We start from the raw sequence: 25,405 nt of genomic DNA, 5'->3' as shown, positions 1-25,405 counted from the left end.
CAATAGCATAGTAGTATCCACTCCATGCAAGCTAGACCATTACCCATTTTTAAGGCTGTGGGCAACAGGAAGTGCGTGGCCCTCTTCTCACATTCAGCCAACGCATTCAACCAAGCCTTGCCTGTCTTTTTCCCTATTTGGACTTAAAAGCAGGTCCAGGGGTGAGTGGGCAGGAGTATTTTCAGTCAGGGAAATGTTGGAGGGGGAGAATTGGCTTGCCTCTTCCCCACTGCTGTAGACTCAGACCATATCACAGAGATTCCCCCCTCCCCAAAGTTATAGGTTTGCCAACCTCCAGGTACTAGCTGGAGATCTCCTGCTATTACAACTGATCTTCAGCCGATAGAGATCAGTTTCCCTGGAGAAAATGGACCCTTTGGCCATTGGACTCTATGGCATTGAAGTCCCTCCCCTCCCCAAACCCCACCCTCCACCCCAAAAACCTCCCGCCGGTGGCGAAGAGGGACCTGGCAGCCCTACAAAGTTACATTGTAGGTTCCAGTTGATGGAGTTCCTATCATAGAAATCCAGCTTCGTACACGGCCACATTAGTTTCTGCAGTGCAAATTGGTGCATTTTCCAAGCAGCAACGTGAGTGAATTAATTTTTCGGGCAGCTATAGTTCAGCCTTTGGAATGGCAAGAACATGCTTTCCATTTAGAATACGCAGCCTCTTGTATCTGTCATGTTGTCATGTGAAGATGGCCAGTCAGGGTGTGGTGGTGTTGTTGATGTTAAAAAAAAGTGTTGAAGGGTTTTTGAACATGTCCGCCTTGCTCAGTTCAGCTTGCCAAAGAACAAAATTCAACACCCACACAGTGAATAAAAATAAGCCACGGCAGACTTTTTTTAAAAAAAGCTCAATGCAGAGACCCTTCTCTGCCTTAAGGTAAGGGTTGCCAGGTCCCTCTTCACTACTGGCGGGAGGTTTTTGGGGCAGAGCCTGAGGAGGGCGGGGTTTGGAGAGGGGAGGGACTTCAATGCCATAGAGTCCAATTGCTGACGTGGCCATTTTCTCCAGGTGAACTGATCTCAATCGGCTGGAGATCAGTTGTAACAGCAGGAGATCTCCAGCTAGTCCCTGGAGGTTGGCAACCCTACTTGTGCTTACACTCTAGAATTCTGATAATCTGGATTCAGTGGCGGGAGGGAAGGGGTGAAAAAAATAGAGAGACAAGTAGGAATTAATCTAAACCAGACTTCAGCACAGCTTTTTCTCTGGATCAGGACTTCTGTGGCTCTTGATCTTAAACCAAATTTTTCACAGGGTAGGTGAGAACTCATGTCCTGAAGATCGGTAATCGTTTCGCATAAATGTTGCTTCTTCAGTTGGTCTTCCGATTTGTTACTTATTCTGTCCAGGGCAAATTGCCTCACTTTAGTACAAATAGACCCAAAATGGTTCTCAGACCCGAAAAGGTTCTTCAACGCTACAACCTCTCAGTGGGATAGAAGAACCTTTTCGGCTCTGAGAACCATTTTGGGTCTATTTGTACTAAAGTGAGGCAATTTGCCCTGGACAGAATACAATAACAAATCAGAAGACCAACTGAAGAAGCAACATTTATGCGAAACGTTTACCGATCTAGAGGTGTCGTCTTGTTATTGATTTTCTTCTGCAAAATCTTCATTGTTTTCCTTGTTTGTTACTTGCTGGGTGACGTAACCCAACCGTATTGGCACGGGAGAAACCGAAAGGACATTGGATTTCCTCGCTACGGTTTCCATTCACCTTGGACTGAACTCAGAGTTCCTTGTTGGGACTGATATAGTATTTCTGGACATATTTATGATTTATATACAATTTTGTTGATTTATGCATAGGGATTATATGTTAGAAAATTGCAGAAAATTATGTGTCAGTAAATGTACTCTCAGTTGTGAGCCTTCGTGCTGTTATTTGTAACTATGTTGTTTTCAGCACAGGATATATTGTTGTTTGAGAACCTCCAGGTACTAGCTGGAGACCTCCTGCTATTACAACTGATCTCCAGCCGATAGAGATCAGTATACCTGGAAAAAATAGCTGATTTGGCAATTGTACTCTATGGCATTGAGTACTCTATGGCTCCTCCCCAAACCCTGGGATTGTACTCTATGGCCCCTCCCCAAACCCTGCCCTCCTCATGCTCTGCCCCCAAAACCTTGCTGGTGGCGAAGAGGGACCTGGCAACCCTATGCATATGTTTCTGACTGCAGGGACTTCTGTCTTTGATGTTTGCCATCTGCACTGACATAAATTAAACAGTGTTACAATTGATAGGGTCTACCGGTTTTAGTTAAATCCTAACTGAAACCGATCGACGCAATTAATTGCAACTCTTCAATTGACCTTTTTTTTTAATGGACTGGTTCTTCAGCGTTTCTTGGGAAATGCTCCTTCAATGTTGAAGCCCACTTCACGTCTGCCCTGAAAAACGCTGCCCAAAATGTCCCCCCATAATGTATTTCCCTCCTTCTGTAATGTTTGGAAGCGACCAAACTGCGTCTTTGGAAATGCAGAAAATTCCCAATTTGCAGCCGCCACCCGTTTTTGCGGGTTTTGAGTACCTCAAAACATGACAGTGGGGTGGGTTGTTGTGAGAAGGCCATTTCTGGGCACATCCCCGTGGTCAAAATAAATTAATAGCGTGGGTTCGAGTCTTTCGAGAGATCCTCCAAGTGGAGGGAAAGTGGAAGATGTCTCCCTTCATATTACGTATGTGACATCCTTCTGAATAATCTTCACAGAAGTACTGGAAGACACATTGCCTCAGTTCATGGGGACGCATGTTCGATTCCCTGTCCCCCCGGTGCCCCAGCAAATATCCTTAGCACCGATGCCCTTCAGAAATAATTGCTTGGAAAACCCCAGTCTCTGAACAACATAATCCTTTTTTGAAGAGGGCAGGATTAATTATTTCGCTGTTAATTGTGGAAACAATTTTGATATGTCATCTTGTGGAGTTTTCTTTTTGAAAAAACAACGGGGGGCTCTCTTGGCACCGAAGGAAGAATTTCATTTGAGTTGTTTCAGTTGACAAAGGCATGTTGGTGCGAGATATGTACTTCATATCACTGTCATGATGGTCTATTTTTAAATCCCAACTGCCGGCCAACCTTGAGCCCAGTAAGTGTGTGTGTGTGTTGGCCATTGTGTATGCATTTGTGTGCGACAACACCACTTTCCTTTCAGGCCTCCCTACGTTATACCAAACCCATTTTTCCCCTCTAGTGACAGTAGATAACATTTTTTTTAGGGGGGGGGTAATTTTCATCGCCAGTCATCCCCGCTGAGTCGAAAACCCGATCAAAATCCTGACTTTTCCTCTTCCCTGCGGCCTTTGCCAATTCTTAAGATGCTTGGTTTTCATCAGCCTCTTAAGAAAAGAATTTTAAATGGTTCTGTGACGTCAAGGAGGATGGCTGGGACAGGGCTAGAAAAAAAGCCCTCTTCAAGCCTACAGCAGAGTTACCGCCGCCATTATAAGCACACTGCGAGAAAACAAGATAATACAAAACCCCAGAACCACACACACACACATATTCCACATAGCCGCTAATCGACAACGCTCTCCCAGAATGTTCTAGAATTTCCCAAAAGCGGCTCAAGGAAATGGGCTTTTCGGAGAGCTGCCCTCCCATCTAACAGGGACAGAGCCCAATCGTCTCTGCTCAAAATGTCTGAAGACAATCTGGCGTCGGAAGAAGATTTGTTAGTTAGGCCTCCGCTTGTGGAAGGAAATGGTTTAAGCACCATGGACAACCAACTGAATCTTCTGAACGAAAAAGTCGACAAATTGTTACATTTTCAAGAAGACGTGACGGGAAAGCTGCAGAGGGTCGACCGAGGGATCGACGACTTGGGGAAAGGCCTCCAAAAGCTCACTGCGTCGCGAGGACCTGCCGGTCCCATTGGCGGGGCAAAACGGGGTGTGAAATTTGAGGATGGGGCTCCCTTGACGGACACCCAAAGTATGTGCTCGGAGGTTTTAAAACTGATGAAAGCAGCGCGTCAAGACGACACGAAGTACAGGGAGAGGCTGGAAAAGATGGAGAGAACGGTGGACTCGGTGGACAAAGTAGTGAAATATTTGGCAGAAATGTTAAAGAATTCTAAGGTGATAGATTTCATTCTGAAGGGTGGCGTTCCTTGGAAGAAAGGGACCCTGGTTGAAATCCTAGAGGAGGTTAGTTGGTCTTGTTGGTTGTTTTCCATTTTTAACTTTGCCACACTAGGAATTTTTATTTTTTGAAAAACTATAGCACATTCCTTTAGCCTCATCTTGCTTCTTTTTATATTTGGGGCTTTTTAGTATTCTTGTAGCTCTGTCACTCCATCCTAGATTTTTCTTTTTTTCTGAACAGGGTACCCCGGGACAGGTTCAATCATTGTAAATTATTTATTGCAAATTGTCCTAGTCATGTCAAGAATAAAAGCGTGTGAATTAGACTTTAACCTCATAAAATTTTTATTGCGGTCTTTGACCAGTATAACAAAAGTTATAACAAGATTTAACGGAAGTTCCAGATTTAAAACAATGATTCAAAACAATGGAAGAATAAAAGTTTACAGCTTTACAATGGCTTTACTATGGTTTCCTGAGTCTTACACATCCCGAGGCAAAATTTAGCAACTTATCTGGATACCCAGTGATTATTATCAGACAATAAGTTTTCCAATTTAAATTTCTTTAGATTCGCCCAGAAAGCAACTTTAATCTCAACATTCCTACAAGGAGCGCAGGATGGTGCATGTAGTCTATCTCTTTTTATTGGCACAGTGACCCTCTGAGGTAGGCTAGCTTGAGAAATAAGCCCCTTTCACACAGAGATCACACGGAGACTGAGGTCCCTCCTCTCCCCAAATCTTGCCTTCCCTAGGATCCACCCCAATTCTCTAGGACTTTTCCAACTCGAGTTGGCAACCCTAGCCTGACAGAGGAATCTTCCATTGGAGGAAAGAGATCCCACTTTTGGTAGACTCCCTGTGTTGAAAGAAGGGAACCAGCCTTTTGCCAATGGCAGAGCCAGTGAAAATATTTAGGCAGTTTTCTCTTCTCCCCACCTTTCCTCTTACTGCATTGTTGAGAGCCAGCGTGGTGTAGTGGTTAAGAGCGGTGGTTTGGAGCAATGGACTCTAATCTGGAGAACTGGGTTTGATTCCCTACTCCTCCACAAGAGTGGTGGATGCTAATCTGGTGAACTGGGTTGGTTTCCCCACTTCTACACATGAAGCCAGCTGGGTGACCTTGGGCTAGTCACAGCTCTCTCAGCTCCACCTACCTCACAGGGGGGTCTGTTGTGGGGAGGGGAAGAGGATTGTAAGCCGGTTTGATTCTCCCTTAATTGGTAGAGAAAGTCAGCATATAAAAACCAACTTTTCTTCTTCTTGGTTGGGTATATTATAAGAATGCATTGCTTATTATTGCCTTGTGGTATAATCCAGATTTATTGCATTATTGTTTGTATTATATTGGTCTTTATTGCCTTGTTTCTCTAATTCAATAATTAAGGGAGAAAGGCAAATGATTAATTAACCTGTCAATCAATAAACACACCAATACCCATTTTATGTTTTTTTGTTTTTCTGAACGGCAGTCCTCGGAATAGGTTCATTCATTGCCGGTTTGATTTTAAAGGAAATAAACAGGACATTTTGACAAACAGAGCTGAACTTTCCTTTTGGTTCTGTTTCTTAGACGAAAGATAAACCAGAAGAGAAAGCATCGAAAGGAAAGCATGTTCCCATCAAGAAAGGAATCCAGGTCGAAGGCAAGAATTCCTTGGAAGGTACCGTTTATTATTCTAACATTTAAGGGCACATTGGGAGGACAGCTTTAGCTTAACTGACGTTGAGGTTTGGTTCCAGGCAGGGGTGTATTACTTATGGAGGGGGCGGGAGCCCCTTTCAACTTTGAGCAAGACACCAGCTGCAAAGGGGGAAAAAACTTAACTGAGTATTTCCTTTTGTCAGTACAGGAACAGAACTGCAGCAAAGACACTAGGGAGAAAAGATAATTTTGTTAATTTCTCCAAGAAGTGTCCATTTTAAACTTTCCCATTCATTGCAACTGGAGGTGCAAATTAGCGTATCGGCTAGGGTTGCCAGGTTCTCCTTGGCCACTGGCAAGGAATGGAGGATGTAGGGTTGCCAGATCCAGGTTGGGAAACTCCTGGAAATTTGGGGATGGAGCCTGGGGAGGACAGAGACCTCAATGGGGTGCCGTGCCATAGAGTACACCCTCTAAAGCAGCCATTTTCTCCAGGGGAACTGATCTCTGTAGTCTGGAGATGAGCTGTAATTTTAGATTTCAAATGGTTGCGGGTAACCATCTTCCTTTAATCACATTGTTATATGGTATAAAAACGCAAAAGGGATGCTCTGGTATTTGGGCAAAAACCCTATAGTAAAAGTGACTTCTACCATGGAGTTTTCCCCAAATACCAGAGCGTCGATAGCAAAGTGATGTCAGCACTTCCGGTATGCACTGGAAGTGATGTCACTGCATCACCAACAGCACCAGCCTAGGACTCTATTTGCGCCCAGTAAGTCCCCTCACCCCCTGCTGGTTGCTAGGGGGTACCTGGCAACCCAAAACTGAGTCATCATGATTAATAGTTATTGGCAGACCTGTTCTCCCTGAATTTGTTGAAAGTTTTAAAGTCGTCTCAGCTAGATTTCATCATTACATACTGTGGATTCCACATAGGGTTGTCAGGTTAGGGTTAGGGTTAGGGAGGTTTTGGGGGACGGAGGGAGGTTTTGGGAGGCAAAGCCTGAGGAGGGCGGGGTTTGGGGAAGGGAGGATCTAGCAACCCTACATCCTCCATTCCCCACCAGTTGCCAAGGAGGATTTGGCAACTCTAGTAGATATGCTAATTTGTACCTCCAGTTGCAATAGGGTTGCCAAGTCCCTCTTGGCCACCGGCGGCAGGGTTTGGGGAGGGACTTCAATGCCTTAGAGCCCAATTGCCAAAGCGGCCGTTTTCTCCAGGTGAACTCCTCTCTATTGGCTGGAGATCAGCTTTAATAGCAGGAGATCTCCAGCTAGTACCTGGAGGTTGGCAACCCTAATGCCACAAGTTAATTATGCATTGGTACAAATGCATTTCTGTCCTCAGAAAATGGGAAGGAGTGATACAGAATGGATAACAATGCTAAGTTCCTTTGTGATCTGTGCATCACCTTCTACTTGCCATGCTAATGTTGTTCTGTTATTAATATCTTTCTCACCTTAGAAAACAAAAGGGAGAAAAAGTCGGATGAACCTGATGGAGTATGTGAAAAGATGAACATGACTAATACCGATCTTTCCAGCCCACGTGGGAAAGAAAGGATGGCCCAGGTTGAATCAATGGAAGTTTTGGGTTGCCAACTTCAAAAGGATGCCCGCATCAGTGCCCTGGTTGAGAACGATGGTCTTTCCTGCATCGCCGGAGGCAATCCAGCAGGACCGGAGAATACAGATAAAGCTCCAGGCTTGGAAGAACCTGCAACAAAGATGATCAATCCAAAACCCAAGGAAAGTGCAAAGGAAGTTCCTCGACTCGTTTCTCCAGCTCAGGAAGCTGTCTCGTCCACTTCCAAGCCTGGTGGTGAAGTTAAACAGACGAGGTAATGGCGTGTCTTTTAGATTTTCAAACCTGGGAAGGTGTGAGGTCTTTGGGGTGTATGTGTGTGGAGGCAGCAATCTCTCATTTTGTAGGGTTTGGGATGGGCAGAAAGACTTCACCAGCATGGTGTAGTTGTTAAGAGCAGTGGTTTGGAGTGGTGGACTCTGATCTGGAGAACCGGGTTTGATTCCCCACTCCTCCACATGAGCGGCGGAGGCTAATCTGGTGAACCGGGTTGGTTTCCCCACTCCTACACATGAAGCCAGCTGGGTGACCTTGGGCTAGTCACAGCTCTCTCAGCCTCACCTACCTCACAGGGTGTCTGTTGTGGGGAGGGGAAGGGAAGGTGATTGCAAGCCGGTTTGCTTTCTTCCTTACGTGGTAGAGGAAGTCGGCATATAAAAACCAGGTCTTCTTCTTCTTCTTGCATTGTGGAGCCAGCTAACCTGTCCCTGTTCAGGAAGCTGCCAGCCCTATTTTGATACCCATGGGATAAGGAGAATGAACCACAATCACCCACGCTACCCACCTTGCTGAACTGTGCATAAGATTCCTCCCCAGGTACCGGAGGATTCACTACAATGTCCACTACAAAGGCTTGACCCGAGACAAGCGGGCACAAATGGTTTTTGAGTCTCCCTTAAGCCAGTTTGAGTCTCCCTTAAGTGGTAGAGAAAAAAAGTCGGCGTATAAAAACCAACTCTTCTTCATGTTTGGACGCTGAACTGAATGGCTGGACTAGATTGGATCTCGCTTATGTCCAGCAGAGGGAGCAACAGCCCACAGGAATATGATTTGGTGTTTCAACCACTTTGCATGCCTTCACGGATAGACATGGGAACCAAGATTTGATCCAGGCTCCTGGGCTCAGAAGGTGTGTGGTTGATGGTTCTGGTGCCTGTCCCGACTGCTTCAATACAAGAGGCCCATGACAGGCTTATTGCCTTGTTATTCTGAGTCTGTAGTTTGCAGGCTTGTGCTGTGAGAAATACCATTGAATTACAGATTCAATGGACCAAAGGACCTGCATTTCCGGAGGGGGTTTCCTGCTGCTTCTCTGCATGATTAACTGAATGGTTCCCCCCCCCCCCATTTCACAGTGGGAAACAGGGATACGCTGATATCACCCTGGCTCTCGTGTCGAGGATTATTGCCCTTGTATCTTCTCAAAGTGTGGCTGAAGTCAGGAAAAAAATGCCCCTGTTATCAGAAGTGTCGGGGAAACCATGCTGTGAATGTTGCAAGAGCTGTGGCTCTACAGTGAGTGAGCCTAAGGATGGTTGCATGCTTCCTCCCCTGGTACATGATGGTTTAATGAAAGACTGCCACTTTTGTGATAATTTTGTGATAATGTATGAATTTTGTGCATTGTGCAGGGGGTTGGACTAGATGACCCTTGGGTTCCCTTCCAGCTCGATGTTTCTGTGTTTGTTGCTGTCATAATCAAACAACAAGCCATGAGGTTGGATCCTGAGACCCAGTGTGAGTAGTGGTTAGAGTGTCAGACTAGTATCTAGGTCACCCAGCTGGCTTCATGTGGAGGAGTGGGGAAACCAACCCCGTTCACCAGATTAGCCTCCCCCGCTCATGTGGAGGAGTGGGGAATCAAACCCAGTTCTCCAAATTAGAGTCCACCACACCTAACCACTGCTCTTAACCACTACACGATGCTGGCTCGTCTCTAGTGGCCCTTTCTTATATGCCCAGGGTAATGCCAATCGCCACTTTGCGGTCAGGAAGGAATTTTCCTCCACGCCAGATGGGCTAGGTATCCTGGAGGTTTTTTGCCTTCCTCTGGGCATAGAGAGCAGGGGTCACTGGGGGAGTGGGGGTAGGTAGTTGAAAATTTCCTGCGTTGTGCAGGGGGTTGGACTAGATGACCTTTAAGGTCCCTTCCAGCTCTGTTTCTAAGGTTCCCGGGGGGGTTCTGGGTTTCAGCATGGCCACTCGGAGTTGAGATGTGGTTGTTTTGCAGGATTTCCATCAACGTGCAAATGAGCGACACTCAAGAGACACCTCTGAAGAGCCAAGAAGGAAATGTCGGAGGAGGCCACGCTGGAAAAAGCGCCAGGGTATCCGTCCTTCGGTCTCTACCGCTGGCAGGTGAAGGAGCGAAACGTTGCCCAGACTCTTGTAAAGGCAAGGAGGCCTATAAGAGCAGCAGGACTGATCCCTCCCAAGCCGGAAAAGGGGCCAAGTCTTCCGATAAGCAAGTCGAGCGGACCCCTAAGCTGGTGGATCCGGAGCCGCTGGCGAAAGCCGAAGAGAAAGGAGAGCTAAAAGGCAAGGCTGTGGGCTCCATTGCAAAGGATTCTGGGAAAGATCTGGGGGCCACAACGAAAAGGCCCAAAGGAGGGGCAACGGTGAGGAAAGACTCTGTAAAAGAGAGCAAACTGGAGACCGTAGAATCTGGTGGCCCGCCTCCAGCGGAGCAGGAAAGTAGATCCGGTCAGCATGCAGGGAAACCATCCGAAAATGCTGCTTTGGCAGGAGTTGGTAAAATGGAAGAAGTGATCATTGGTAAGTAATTGGCAAGGATAGCCATGCATGTAGCTACTGCACATCTGAAATTTTCTTTCCATTGTTTTCTTCCCACTACCCTCCAAAAGAGCCCCAGGGACTTTTTGGTGGTGGTGGAAAGTGCCGTCAAGTCACATCTGACTTATGGCGAATGGTGCTGGGGCTTTGCAAGAGACATTCAGGGGTGGTTTGGCATTGGCTGCTTCTGTGTCATGACCCTGGAATTTCTTGGTGGTCTCCCATCCAGGGCCGACGCTGCTTAGCTTCTGAGATCTGATGAGATCAAGCTAGCTATCCAGGTCAGGGCTGGGACTAGTTACTAGTGGTAACTCTGTTTTTGGACTGTACCACTTCAAACTGCAAGTGCGGGGCTTATGTTACTGAGCACTCCTCTCTAAAAGAAAATATTCCTTGCAGTTAGACAACGACCACATCAGGGTGAAGACTAGATTCCGACTTCTCACTAGCTGTCTACATGCAGAGATTTTTTGTACAGGAAAGAGAGCAGCTCAGTGTAGGTGTTTTTATGCACGGCAGGATTTGGGATTCGAGAACTTTACTACTGTGCTTGTTCCAGGTGACTAAGGTCGTTTATGCATGGGAGTTTTACCTGAGGTTCGTTGCTCGCTGGACCCACACTTCCCTGTTGGGAGTCTATGCACCAGCAGTCTCCAAGCTCAAATCAGGAAGTATTTGAATCCCCGCCCCTTGAAATGCTGCTTTGTAATTGGCTATAGTGAGAGAAATGTTCCCTCCCCGCAACCCAATTGCCTCATAAAAATGCATTTTAAGAACAAAAAAACAAAAAATGGAGCAATCTGAAAAGAAGGAGCGGGAGGAGAAATCCAAGCCTTGGTTTTAAAAAGCCTTTCTTCTGCTCAGAAAGTGCTCCCAGGAAGCAGAAACTATTTGAATCCCTGCCTCTGGACATGCTGCTTTGTAATTGGCTGTGAGCGAAACTAAACTTGCATGTCCTGCACTTTGCCTTATGCACGAAGATTTCACTCGGGCTGTGCTCAGGGGAGAGGGACGAATCAGGAACGGGAAGGTCCGGGATTTGTGAGGGCTGGCAGCGAGGTCATCTCTAATGGAGGGAAAACTCATGCATAACTCCAAGGAACAACCAAGACAGAAGGGGTGTGTGGGTGACAGTGAGTGAAAGTACCCATACATAAACGACCAGCGGGAATTGGTTTAATGCTTCGCAAGGAACCCTCCGAAATACTTTAAAAATGCTGTCGTATTATTATTACATTTGCATGCATTTGCAGAGAGGCAGGCCTCTCTGGGTTTGCTTTCCTGTTTTTGAAAACGTTGGCTTGGAGATATTTTTAAGCGGTTGGGAGGCTGCATCTCCCACGTATTTAGTTAGTGTTTTTGGCTGCATTTTGATGCGTTCCCCCTTGCAATGGTGCGGGTGGAACAAATCAAACTACGCGAGCAGGCTGTTTGTTGCCAAACCAGATGAACCCAATGGCTGTTTCTTCTTCAGATGACAGCCCTCCGCCTCCCGCTCCGTTTGAGCATCGCATAGTTAGCATCAAGCAAACCGAGGTGTCTGCGGGCTATTTGGTTTGCCATCACGAAGTCTTGGGAGGGTAAGTCTGGCTGTGATGTGCCCTTCTGTATTGGGTAAAATGTTTCCTGTGTCCAAAATAAAAGAATGGTTGTTTTTAAACATTCGCTTCTTGCATTTAGAAGCATGTGATCAGATGAGTTTTGCTCTTGAGATGGGTATTTTCAGATAACAGATTTGGGCCCCCCTTCTTGAGAATTTTGAGATTGAGAAGTTTCAGGGAAGGTTGGATCCTGAGTAGGGTTGCCAGGTCATCCTGGCCACCAGCATGGAATGGGGGCTAGGGTTGCCAGATCTGGGTTGGGAAACTCCTGGAGATTTGGGGATGGAGCCTGGGCAGGACAGGGACCTCAGTGGGGTACAATGCCATAGAGTCCACCCCCAAAGCATCCATTTTCTCCAGGGGAACTGATCTCTGTTGACTGGAGATGAGCTGTAATTTCGGGGGATCCACCTGAAGGCCGGCATCCCTAATGCTGAAGCAGGCGGACATAAATGATGGGGGAAAGTACTGTCAAGTTGCAGCTGACATATGCCAGCTAGGGCTGCCAGGTCCCTCTTTGCCACCAGTGGGAGGTTTTTGGGGCAGAGCCTGAGGAAGGTGGGGTTTGCAGAGGGGAGGGACTTCAACCCAGAGCTGGCAACCCTAGCCTAGCCTCCGAAGCTACTATTTCCTCCTGGGCACTGATCCCTGTGTTCTGGAGATCAAATGTCATTCCAGGAGGACCCCAGGTTCTACCTTGAGGTTGGCAACCCTACTTGTGATCCACCTATAAGAGAATCACGATCCATAGTTTGATTACCCCTGCTTTAACGGGAAATGCCAAGCTGGGCTCTTGCGCTGTCACTGAGCTATGATTCCTCCGCCTCCAAACCTGCCAGAACTTAGGTTGGTCGAATGCTTCCTGGATTCTCTCTGATCCTTACTGTACTTATTCATTATTCCAACCTTGCTGGGGAAGGAGAGAGTACAGGGGGAAAAAATTCTGCTTCCTTCAAACAATAGTCCTTTGTGCTCGGATTCGAAGCAGGGGGAGGCCAGAGGTTTCCTGTAGTTCTCTTCTTCTAATGCCTGTGTTTGATTAGCAGTGGTAGTATTCACAAATCCTTGCACAGGTATAATACTTGAACATTTCAGCACCCTCACCTGGAGAAGAGACTATTTGGTATGAAGAGTGGGGTGTGAAAAGGGTCAGTTCAGAAGGGAAGGGCACGTACCTGTGTTCGAGAAATGCTGGCTAGGGACCCTAGTCGTCAACTAGTTTGTCCAGAAGACAGCTTTTGCAAATGCTAAACCTCAGCCCCAAAACACTCTATAGGGGAAGTCACTTGAACTAGGGTTGCCAGCTCTGGGTTGGAAAATACCTGGAGATTTTGGGGGGTGGAGCCTGGGGAGGGACCTCAGCGTGGTATAATGCCATACTGTCCACCCTTCAAAGCAACCATTTTCTCCAGGGGAACTGATCTTGATCGCTTGGAGATCAATTGTAATAGTGGGAGATCTACAGGTGACCCCAGAAACTCTTTTGATTTAATTTCAACCCGTTGGTTCCGTAGAAATGGAAATCTTCTACTTGTTGGCTTTCATGTCATTTAGAAAAAGGCAAGTTCATTCGCCCCCAAATGTCTGCACGGATATAACTTTGGCTAATGCATTGCCAAAGGACAGCAGACGAGAAGTGTAAAGTTACGGTCTCAAATGAGACCAGAGTTGGGTCGTCGTACCATTGTGAAATGGGGGGAAACTAGCAGGAGGTAATATTTTAACGTAATCACCGAGCAACTGGCTGGAAATATCAAGAGTAATCCTCCCTAAGCCGGGAGAAAGAGGAGCCCCAATGCTCCTGACCTCCCGATTCCGTTCGCTTTGTACCAGGTTATTTTTAATTGACGATAAGAATAGTTACTCTCCAGAGGCGTCTGCGGATCGCCGTGCCCCCTAAGCCATTTTCCCTCTGGGCTTCATTATGTGTCTTCTCCGTCCATCAACAGGGGGCGTTTTGGTCAAGTCCACAAATGCGCCGAAAAGTCGACCGGACTGTCTCTCGCGGCCAAGATCATCAAGGTCAAAGCTGCAAAGGAAAGGGTAAGGAGCTGCCCTCCAGCCCAGTGGTTCCCAAAGTGGGCAGTATCACCTCCTGGGGGGCGGTGGGATGACCTAGGGGGGCACTAAGAGGCAAGAGGGCAGCAGGGGGGCGCTAGAGGTGGGCCCCTTCAACTGTGTTGTTCACTAGTTTACAAGAGATTAAGCTATGGCACCATGCTGGCAAATTTGGTGGAAACTATCAGAATTTTCCCCCCAGACTTTGAAGAGCTGGTACTACTGGATCAAGTTCACCAGTTTTGTTGAATACATTTCAACTAAACAGTTTTAATTTGATTTTGAATAGATGTGCAATTAAGTGTTACTGTTTTGAAATTTTATTGTTATCTTCTTTAGTGAGTTCTTCAAACCCCTATTTTGAATAATACTTTTTATAGGATAGGGTAGGAGGTGCTGGGGTTGAGTTCTTGGAACCGAGAGGGCAGTGGCCCTGAAATGTTTGGGAACCACTGCTCTAACCAAATAAAGGAGGATGCGGGGTGTTTTCAGAGTATTGTGAAAACCGCACAATGGACCCTTCTGCGCATACCGTAACTATATGGTGGTTTGGATCTTGAGTCAATTGGCAGTTTCCACATTACTGCTGCAGACCCTGCTTGTGACATTTCTCAATGTCCCCCACCCTTCAGGAGCAGCGTTTTGTGGAGATCAGTGGGCTGCAGTTAGGGTGGCCAACCTCCAGGTGGTGGCTGGAGATCTCCCACGATTACAACTAATCTCCAGGTGATAGACATCAGTTCCCCTGGAACTGTACTTAATTTCTTGTGCACAACTGTTGATTTCTTCTTAGTGCAACTCCCAGAACATAGAGTTGACTTATTTTCTTAGTACCTGGAGGTTGGCAACCCGAGGCATAAGAGCAAGGGTTGCTATATAAGAAGAAGAAGAAGAAGAAGAAGAGTTGGTTTTTATATGCCGACTTTCTCGACCACTTAAGGGAGACTCAAACCGGCTTACAATCACCTTCCCTTCCCCTCCCCACAACAGACACCCTGTGAGGTAGGTGAAGCTGAGAGAATGTGACTTGCTCAAGGTCACCCAGCTGGCTTCGGGTATGAGTGGGGAAACAAATCCAGTTCACCAGATTAGCCTCCACCGCTCACGTGGAGGAGTGGGGAATCAAACCGGGTTCTCTAGATCAGACTCCACCGCTCCAAACCACCACTCTTAACCACTATACCACACTGGCTCCCCGAGAAGATAAAATGTAAATGTACCACCAGAAGTGTCAAACCTTGTGACGAATGTGCAACTGATGGATGAATAGCAGTTCTAGTAATCTTAGGCCTGACTTGTTCATAGTAGGACCACAGGACTCCCTGAGTATGTACCTGGTCTCTGTGTGACCAGGTTTTGATTATTTAGTTATTGCATATAGAGGTGATGATGATAATAATAAAGCCTGCCTTGCATTGCTAAGGCTAACAATATCCTTGATTTCTAACATTTCAGGAAGAAGTGAAAAATGAAATAAACATCATGAACCAGCTCAATCATGTCAACTTGATCCAGCTTTACGACGCTTTTGAATGCAAGAACAACCTCACTTTGATTATGGAATAGTGAGTCCTAAATGTTCTTGGAGTACTCTGACCATTACACCATTTTTACTACTGTTACTTTCATTTACATATTGTTTGGGTACGTTTACCAAGAAATGTGGAAAGGTGGAAAGTACCGTCAAGTTGCAGCGAACTTATGGCGACCCTGTAGGGTTATCAAGGCAAGAGTCGAACAGAGGCAGTTTTCCATTGCCTGCAACCCTGGACTTCCTTGGTGACCCTGGGCTTCCTTAGCAACCCTAGACTTCCTTGGTGGTCTCCCATCCAAGCACTAACTACGGCCGACCCTGCTTATCTTCTGAGATTGGATGAGATTGAGCTAGCCTAGGTCATCTAGATAGCCCCAGAAATAGTTCACATTGTGTGTAGTCTACTACAGGTTATGGCTACAGAGCCTTCTTAACACCACTGGGGCTTGTTGGACTGAACATAGAAACATATAATCACTGAATGCTGATTTGCTGTATTGCAGACAGTTTTAAACAGCTGGGTTGGTAAAAAGAATGGAACCCTTGTTAATATTACTTGTCATTTTCATAGCACTTTAAGCTCTTCTCAAAGCACTAACTCTTGATTACAGAGACGTTGACATTAATCTTGACATTAATCTTGACATTGGCTGTGTATGGGGGTGGTGGAAAGGGCCATCAAGCCGCAGACAACATATGGTGACCCCGTAGGGTTAGCAAGGCAAAAAACAAAGAGGCAGTTTGCCATTGCCTTCCTCTGAGTAGCAACCCTGGACTTCCTTGGTGGTCTCCCATCCAAGTACAAACCAGGGCTGATCCTGTTTAGCTTCTGAGATCTGACAAGATCAGGCTAGCCTGTGCCATCAAGATGCTGTGTTCATTTAGCCAAGTGCATGATGGGATATTGAACTTAAATGGGGCCTGCTGGCCACTGTTTTTTTGGGGGGAGTATGAAAGCTGACACACACTGAACTGGATACACGTAAAAACCTAAACTGTCATAGAGATAGGATGGAATACTAAGTTGGTCATGAACCAGGTTGGTGCTGGCTGTAGTTTCTTGGTGGAAAGTGCCATCAAGTCTCCGCTGACTTATGTCAGCTCAAGGGGTTTTCAAGGCAAGAGACAAACAGAGACAGTTTGCCATTGCCTGCCTCTGAGTAGCGACCCCGGACTTCCTTGGTGGTCTCCCATCCAAGTACTAACCAGGGCTGATCCTGCTTAGCTTCTGAGATCTGGCAAGATCAGGCTAGTCTGAGCCATCCATGTCTAGGCTTCCAAAAAATAGCAAAGTGGAACAAGAAGAAATAAACTGAGCTAATGTGAAAAATATCTATTTCCTTGCCTGCTTTCTTATCTGTGTTAGTGTTGACGGGGGTGAACTGTTTGACCGGATCACAGACGAAGCCTACCATTTAACCGAACTGGATGCTATCCTGTTTACTAAGCAAATATGCGAAGGAATCCACTACCTCCATCAACAGTACATTCTTCATCTCGACCTCAAGGTGATGGACGTTTTCAGCTTATTGCTCAGAGGCTGTCATTTTTAAACTCACCAGCAGTTCCTGGCAAAATCTGGTCAGGAAGTGTTGGAATGTGTGTGGGGATCAGTTTTTAATCTGACCTTTTGCAGATAATGTTTTCCCTGTTATTAAAAAAAACTCACTACCCCATCAAATGAAACTGTAGGTGTGTGGGGTGAGTAATTTACATTCCTTACTGGTCCTGGCCATGGATTGAAGTCCACTGGACTTCTAAAGAGCACCTTTTTTATCTATGATTCTGTGGATCATTTATTCAATGCTCATTTTTTTTGCCACCAAGTCACAGATGACTTATGGCGACCCCTGATGGGGTTTTCAAAACGAGATGTTCAGAGGTGCTTTGCCATTGCCTGCCTCCATGTCAAGACCATGGTTTTTCTTGGAAATCTCCCATCCAAATACTTGCCAGGGCTGACCCTGCTTAGCTTATGTGATCTGGGGCTATCCAGGTCAGGGCAATGCTCATTTTATCCTCTAGTAATTAATTGGTCCTCAGTTGGAGGCTTGAGGACCGCTTGCCTTCCCCCGCTCTATCCCTTGTTCCAAATCTGCACCATGCTTTGCTGATTTTATTTTAGGCTTTGGTTTTGTGGGAATGTCTATCTGCACTTCTGTTGTTGATTTGGCTTCCCTTGTGATCCGATTTGAGCCTCTGATGGGGAGCGTTTTTAGTTTTGGGATGTGTTTTTCTTTCAAAGAAAGAAAAGGACTGCAGGGAGAAAAGGTAGAAGAAAGCAGGAGAAAGGCAAGATTCAAGTCCAGTAGCATCTTGAGAGATCAACAAGATTTCTGGGGTATAAGCTTTTGAAGGGAGCTTTGACTCTAGAAACTCATACCCTGGAAATCTTATTGGTCACCCAAGATGCTGCTGGACTTGAATCTTGCTCTTCTTCTGCAGAACTACATGGCTATCTGACTGAAACTATCTTTGGAGAAAGGCAGCAGCTGTTAGTCTGTCTGACATAAGTGATGTGTAGCAGGCTGGAGATTAAAACAGGTTCCAGGCCTGGAAAATGAGAAAACAGAGGCTCTCTGTCGCTTCAGTATGCTCTTTTCTTTGCAGCCCGAGAATATCCTCTGTGTGAATCGCACTGGGAACCAGATTAAAATCATTGATTTCGGACTAGCAAGAAGGTAAATCTTTCTCTCTCTCTCTCTCTCTCTCTTTTTTTTTTTTACTGTTGTTCTCTTCTGTGTTTGTCCTTCTCAGGTTCTGCAGGCCTGTATGGAAGCTGACTTAAACCCAGTGCTAGTCAACGACAAATCATATAGGTGTGCTATGTGGCTGGCATCCCGTTAGAAAGGTGCTCAAGTGTGGTTTGGTAGCTGTAGACTAAGAGTAGGATCCAGTGCAAAATTTCCACTTGTGCTAGAGCCCTTGCACGAGTGGAAACGTAAGAAAAATACTACCCTAGCTGCTTGCACCAAGTCAACCTTAACGGTATCTCTACTGATGTTTCTGCTTGTGTACGATTTTGTGCGACCAATTTCTGGGCACTATACTATAAAGGGAAGAAAACGCTGGGTGTTGTGGAAGATCATGTGTAAGCTCAACTGTGCTAAGCCCACTAATGTTTCCATTTGTGCATCGCTGGTGCCTGTAGTCAGAGGACACAATTTGTATATCCGCATGCCATTTCCCCTTCTCTCCCGTGAAGATAAAAAATGGATCAATATATGCAAAAAATGCTTAAATGGCATAATCCACATGGGTTTCAGCTTTTCTTTTTGGTTCAAAATTCTGAGGATTTTTAAAAAGCATCTTCTCACCCTTGGGAATAGTCAATGGGCCCTTTGGAAGGAATATTTTTCTGACATTACCTTTTTCTCATTTCTGGTCAAGGTACAAGCCCCGCGAGAAGCTGAAAGTTAATTTTGGTACCCCGGAATTCTTGGCTCCCGAAGTGGTGAACTATGACTTTGTGTCGTTCCCCACAGACATGTGGAGCGTGGGCGTCATCACTTACATGCTGTGAGTAAACTTTCCCAGAGAGCAGGGCACAGAAATGAAAACAAAACCTCTGTAGGATGATATTTCATACAGCCAGATTGCCAAAAACAGCTCCAGGATCACATCAGGATCATTGTAGAGCAGATAATTGGGGGGGGGGGCATGATTGGTTTACATGTTAGAATATAGCAATAGCATAGCTACATTCGTCAGCATGTTCTGTTCTTCATGCCGGCAGCTCCCTGCCTAAAGAAAGGTAGCTTGTCAGGGAAAAGAAGAAGAAGAAGAGTTGGGTTTTATATGCTGACTTTCTCGACCACTTAAGGGAGACTCAAACCGGTTTACAATCATATTCACTTCCCCTCCCCACAACAGACATCCTGTGAGGTAGGTGGGGCTGAGAGAGCTCTGTGACTGACCCAAGGTCACCCAGCTGGCTTCGTGTGCATGAGTGGGGAAACAAATCCAGTTCACCAGATTAGCCTTCACTGCTCATGTGGAGGAGTGGGGAACCAAACCCGGTTCCCCAGATCAGACTCCACTGCTCCAACCACCGCTCTTAACCACTACACCACGCTGGCTCCTGATATTTCTATGTATAGGGGCATTCAGGGTTTATGTTCCTAAAAACAAGCTCTCGTTTGTTAAAATCAAGCTTCAATGCCAAAAATTGAAAAAGGCCTAGTTGGGAGGAGGGACCATGCAGGCTCAGTGGTAGAACATCTGCTTGGCATGCAGAAGGTCCCAAGTTCAATCCCCAGCATCTCCGATTCAAAGGATCAGGTAGGAGGTGAGGTGAAACATCTTCGCCTGAGACCCTGGAGAGGTGCTGCCAGTCAGAGTAGACAAGACTGACTGTGATGGAATAATAGCCTGACTCAGCAGAAGATAATGTGTTCGAAAGAGGTTGGGCACACAGTACTCCCGCTGGGTTGGTATGTTCACTGGCCCTACTAGGGTTGCCAGCTCTGGGTTGGGAAATATGGGGAGGTTTTGGGGGTGGAACCTGGAGGGCGGGGTTTGGGGAGGGGAGTAGGGTTGCCAGGTCCCTCTTTGCCACCGGCGGGAGGTTTTTGGGGTGGAGCCTGAGGAGGGTGGGGTTTGGGGAGGGACTTCAGTGCCATAGAGTCCAATGGCCAAAGCGGCCATTTTCTCCAGGTGAACTGATCTCTATCGGCTGGAGATCAGTTGTAATAGGAGATCCCCCGCTAGTACCTGGAGGTTGGCAATGCTAGACGGGAGGGACCGCAGCAGGGTGTAATACCATAGAGTCCACCCTCCGAAGCAGCCGTTTTCTTCAAGGGGACTGATCCTGGTCGTCTGGAGATCCATTGCAATAGCAGGAGATCTCCAGATGCCCCCTGGAGGTTGGCAATCTTATCCCCTACCCTGCCTGTGACACCTGTGAGGATCTTCTAACTTTCTGCCCAATTGATGACACTTTGAGAAAATGTAGCCTGGCAGAAATATATTACACACAAGGGGAACTAGTCTCTCCATTAGAGGGTCTTCCTTTCACTGTTTTAGGCTGAGCGGCTTATCGCCTTTCCTCGGAGAAACAGACACGGAGACGATGAATTACATTGTGAACTGCAGCTGGGATTTCGACGCAGAAGCCTTTGAACAAGTGTCGGAGGAAGCAAAAGACTTCGTTGCGAGACTCCTGGTGAAGGAAAAGGGGTATGGAGCGTCTTCTTCGAAATTATTTTCAGCCCAGGTTTTCATCCCCGCCCCCCAAATGAGATACCACCAAACCTCTGGCTGAATCGCTCAAACACTGTGCTGCCTTTTCCAGCATCAGTTCGCACTGTCGTGCCTTACCGGTAGCTTTGCGGCCAAAGTTTTGCCAAGGGCCAAAGTTTTGCAGCACTTTGAGCCAGCACGAATATGTGCTGCTTTCAGGCAGAGCCAGTTGCCGTTTTAAAACTCACCTTCACAGGAGGAGTGGGTCCAAAAGCCAAGGTGTCATAACTTCAGTGTTCTGTTAGTTTGCCCCAATCTGACTTTTCCCTAGTCCTTCCAGGTAGTTTTTTAAAAAGTAAATAAAGAGGTTTGCTATTCCTATGACACCATGGAAATTCAGGTAGGCCCCATGAGAACTGAGTGTGTTCCAAAGGGCAAAGGTGATAATTAGGGTTACCAGATCCAGGTTGGGAAATACTTGGAGGGTTTGGTGACAGAGCCTGAGGAGGGCAGGGTTTGGGGCAGGGACTTCATTGCCATAGAGTCCAATGGCCAAAGCGGCCATTTTCTCCAGGTGAACTGATCTCTATCGGCTGGAGATCAGTTGTAAAAGCAGGAGATCTCCAGCCACCACCTGGAGGCTGGCAACCCTAGTGATACTAGTCCCTCAACTCTTAAAGTGGTCTGGACCAGACTTGTAGAGAACTTCCTAGGTCCCACCTGACTTATAGATAAGATCTTGTTTACACTTTGCATTTCTGTCCAGGGATTCCTGGCCTTGTGGTGTTTTCCCCTTGCAACTTGTTCACACATATACAACACTGCATGTGATTTCTCCCTGTGTGCATCAAGGCTGGGAACCTGATTGTGCATTGGAACATTCCATTGGAACATTGTGTTTGAAGCGATATGAAAGGGGTTCAGGAATTCTCTGGTGTTACAGTAGGGTTGCCAGGTCCCTCTTCGCCATTGGCGGGAGGTTTTGGGGGCGTAGCCTGAGGAGGACTGGGACTTCAATGCCATAGAGTCCAAGGGCCAAAGCGGCCATTTTCTCCAGGTGAACTGATCTCTATCGGCTGGAGATCAGTTGTAATAGCAGGAGATCTCCAGCTAGTACCTGGAGGTTGGCGGCACGAAGGCTCAAAAATACAAGTCCACACTGGAAATTAACAAATGAACATATAATAATAACTAAGCATTAATTCATGCTAAGTACATACATACAACATAACCCAATAATAACATTTTGACCCTCTCTGGAAAACCGAACGTGAAATCTCTTGGCTGGGGCGGGAACCACCCGACCCCAGAGAAGTATTATGATAGTCCCAAGGAAGTCCACAAATAAAGGTCCAAAGAAGTGCAAACGAAGGAGGACGTGTGGCTAGTCGTTGGTGCACGTTTCAAGGGCTTTCTTCAGCTCCAGCACAATTCAAGGCAACAATACGCTTTTAGATCCATTTGGAAAATCAGCACGTTGTCCGTAGACCGTCAGCTAGAAATAATGCGTCTATGTGAGATTCAAGTGCGCATATGATTTCTTATAGGCTCTACGTTACAGCCGTGATGGTTCATTCACATACACGGAGCATCACTTGTTGCATGTGTGAAGCAACCCATGGTGTTGAGCAGGTGGCAGGAAAATTCCCATTCCTTGAGCTGGCAGCCCCGAATGATCTCTTTTCATCTGCTTTTCCATTTCTCATCAGCACTTCATTCACTTATTTCACACGTACTAAATAATCCACTGTCAATCCACTTTAACTATTGTTTGCAAGTGGATTTTGCCGTTTCACAGTAAAATCCAGCTTCAAAGTGCATTAAAAGTGGATTGAAAGTGCATTATTGGGTATGTGTGAAAGTGCCCATTGGGTTCCAAAATAAGCAGACCAGTCAGCAGAAAATGGCCACCGTTTCTTTCCAAAGACTCGACTCAATAGAAAGCAGCAGCGACAGTTGTGTTCCAGGCTGCCTATTCACAAACCCTCTCTCTTCCTAAATTTGCAGCGGCAGGATAAGCGCAGCAAATTGTCTGAAACATGAATGGCTGAGGGACCTCTTTGGCAAAGCCCAGAAATCCAAGGCCCGCTTGAAGTCTCAGCTACGGCTACAGAGTTACATGACGCACAGGAAATGGAAGGTAAAGATGACATTGGCTTCCGGCTGTTCCTGAAGATCTGGAGACGGCATGCGGGGAAAGAGGTTGGGTTCAACCACAAAATGGCTGCCATGGGAGGCGGAGTCAACCACAAAATATTAGGGAGTGAGATATGCATAACTCTAATTTTAACTCTTTGACATTTTAGGAACAAGCTGTGTTTAACAGGATGCCTTTTACGATGAACATATTGTTTAAAATATTATCTTGCATACACGTGGCTTATCTTCAGTCCCAGAGTGGAGATCCTTGTGTTGACAGCTGCCGCCAAAGCAACGTTTTTCAAAATCTGCACGGCCGATCAGATCTCCAATGGTCTGCTAGGCAAAAGCCCCACCCATTTCCTAAAAACACTTAGTGGACACGAGAAAGGGTGTCAGAGGGAACCACGACGCCCATGGGCACCACATAGGGGACCCCATACTAGCGTACTAACCCATAGTACTAGTGTACTATGAGGAAAGGTTGAAGGAGCTGGGTACGTTTAGCCTGAAGAGGAGAAGACTGAGAGGGGATATGATTACCATCTTCAAGTACTTGAAGAGTTGTCATATAGAGGATGGTGCCGAGTTGTTTTCTGTTGCCCCTGAAGGTCGGACCAGAACCAATGGGTTGAAATTAAATCAGAAGAGCTTCCATCTAGTCATTAGGAAGAATTTTCTAACAGTTAGAGCGGTTCCTCAGTGGAACAGGCTTCCTCGGGAGGTGGTAAGCTCTCCTTCCCTGGAGGTTTTTAAGCAGAGGCTAGATGGCCATCTGTCAGCAATGCTGATTCTATGACTTTAAGCAGATGATGAGAGGGAGGGCATCTTGGCCATCTTCTGGGCATGGGGTCACTGGGGTTGTAGCGGGGAGGTAGTTGTGAATTCCCTGCATTGTGCAGGGGGCTGGACTAGATGACCCTAGTGGGTCCCTTCCAACTCAATGATTCTAACTCTCAAAATGGCTGTTTTGCTGGGGCTTATGTAGATGGCTACCAAATCAGACTGCAGGAGATTCCAAGCTATGTATGCTTTGGACGCTTGCCCTCCATGAATTAGAATCTGTCTTCTCCTGAATCGCTGTATTTCTCGGGGTCCCAATTGCTTTGGTTGCAGCCCTATAGTAACCCCGGAAAGGAACGTTGGCAAAATAAGGAATTGGCTCTATAAAGAAAGAAAGAAACGTCATGATTTCCCTTGTGGGAGGACTGAAGCGTCACTCTTCATGGTCAGAATAACCAAGACCAGACAGCTGTGGTTTCCCCCACCCCCCTCCATCGTGTCAACACCTTGAATCCTCAAAAGGTTGTAACGAACCACAGGGCAGCCACACTTTAAGCGGATGACAGATCGGCTGGTGGACAGAGTTCGCGACAAGTATGACACAGGATTAAAAAGCCTCCTCCGTGGCTGAAAGATGGGATACAACTGTACAAATAAATAAAATAGATTCCTTCACACAAAGGGAATATACATGGCTATGACCCTGCCCAAAATAGCGACAGTCCACTTTCTGGAGCGGAATTGCAAAAATCCTTTGAGATGGTTTTTGTTGGTTGGAACTGCAAGCATCTAGCCCTCATGATTTGCAGGAATCACCTCATGCTTTATTTATTTAGGTATTTATACCCCAGAATTCTTCCCAATGGGGACTCGAAGCAGCTTACATCATCCCCCCCTCCTGTTTTATCCTCACATCAACCCTGTGAGGAATGTTAGGTTGAGTGTGTGGGACTGGCCCAAGGTCACCCAGCAAGCTTCCATGGCAGAGTGGGGATTCGAACCCGAGTCTCTCAAATCCTAGTCTGTCACTCTAACCCCTACACTACTAGCTCTGAGGCAGAACTTGGGCCGGCCCCTCAGGGATCAATAGGGATAGCATAATTCCCCAAAGAGTCTACACTGATATATTGTCAGTTGTGTAAATGATAGGATTAAGGAGAGCCTTGTGAAATGGAACTGAAGGACATTGAAACGGAGTAAATCGAGAAAACTATCTTCCAGGTTCTTCTGTGCACTCTCCTAAACCGACAAGTTGCTTTAATGAACTGTTGAGACTGTAAACTCCAAGAGGCTGGGCTTTGAAACTCATATTGGTGTAAAACTGTTTTTCCTCATGCATGGGCCTGTGGCCAGATTTTCTTTTATGAAGAATAGTTATGCTGGATACTGGTTTTGTATAATATCTAGGTATTAAGGTAGTATGGCCTACCTGTGTTGGGTTTGTGTTGAGACTTTGGTTATTAACACAGAGGTGTCAGGCTTTTGCTAGTTTACCTTCGAAGTGAGCCGTCGGCATAGAATGTATTTCTCAGGACAAATTCGTAGCTGAAGTTGCTCGTGGGTACGTGCAAAGCATTTGGCCCAAAGTCCAAATGGAAACTGGCAACAAGCACCATCTTGGATTGGGGAAGGCGCTGGCAAACCACCCCGTAAACATAGTCTGCCTAGTAAACGTTGTGACATGACGTCATTTTATGGGTCAGTAACGACCCGGTGCTTGCACAGGGGACTACCTTTACCTAAGATGCTACTGGACTTGAATCTAGCTGTTCTACTGCTGATCCACACACCTATCATCTGAACATTTAAGGAGCTGGCCCATCTCCTTTAGGCACAAGCATCGCCTTGAATGTATGCCTGAGATCAATGTGTCGTTGGTGTATATCATAAATATATCTAGCTATGGTGGCTTGTCACATTAATTACTTGAGGCTTAGGGGGTATTTGATGATAACGTTACATATGTAGTGAGCGA

The 25,405-nt window shown here is 46.4% G+C and overlaps 1 protein-coding gene across 1 annotated transcript in view; it reads left to right on the top strand.

Moving 5' to 3' along the window:
* The window catches only part of MYLK3 (myosin light chain kinase 3), a 31,181-nt gene that overhangs the window by 5,295 nt on the left and 481 nt on the right, over positions 1-25,405 (top strand). The window contains exons 2-12 of the mRNA XM_056862581.1: positions 5,682-5,772; positions 7,222-7,597; positions 9,572-10,116; positions 11,609-11,714; positions 13,685-13,778; positions 15,249-15,358; positions 16,694-16,835; positions 17,938-18,008; positions 18,718-18,846; positions 20,353-20,505; positions 22,516-22,648. Coding sequence (XP_056718559.1) covers positions 5,682-5,772; positions 7,222-7,597; positions 9,572-10,116; positions 11,609-11,714; positions 13,685-13,778; positions 15,249-15,358; positions 16,694-16,835; positions 17,938-18,008; positions 18,718-18,846; positions 20,353-20,505; positions 22,516-22,648 — 1,950 coding nt within the window. The remainder of the gene's footprint in view (positions 1-5,681; positions 5,773-7,221; positions 7,598-9,571; positions 10,117-11,608; positions 11,715-13,684; positions 13,779-15,248; positions 15,359-16,693; positions 16,836-17,937; positions 18,009-18,717; positions 18,847-20,352; positions 20,506-22,515; positions 22,649-25,405) is intronic.

This window comes from Euleptes europaea, chromosome 17 (assembly GCF_029931775.1).
Source record: "Euleptes europaea isolate rEulEur1 chromosome 17, rEulEur1.hap1, whole genome shotgun sequence".
Classification (NCBI taxonomy): domain Eukaryota; kingdom Metazoa; phylum Chordata; class Lepidosauria; order Squamata; family Sphaerodactylidae; genus Euleptes; species Euleptes europaea.
Note: the sequence above shows the minus strand (reverse complement) of the source record. Positions and strands in the feature narration are given on the sequence as shown.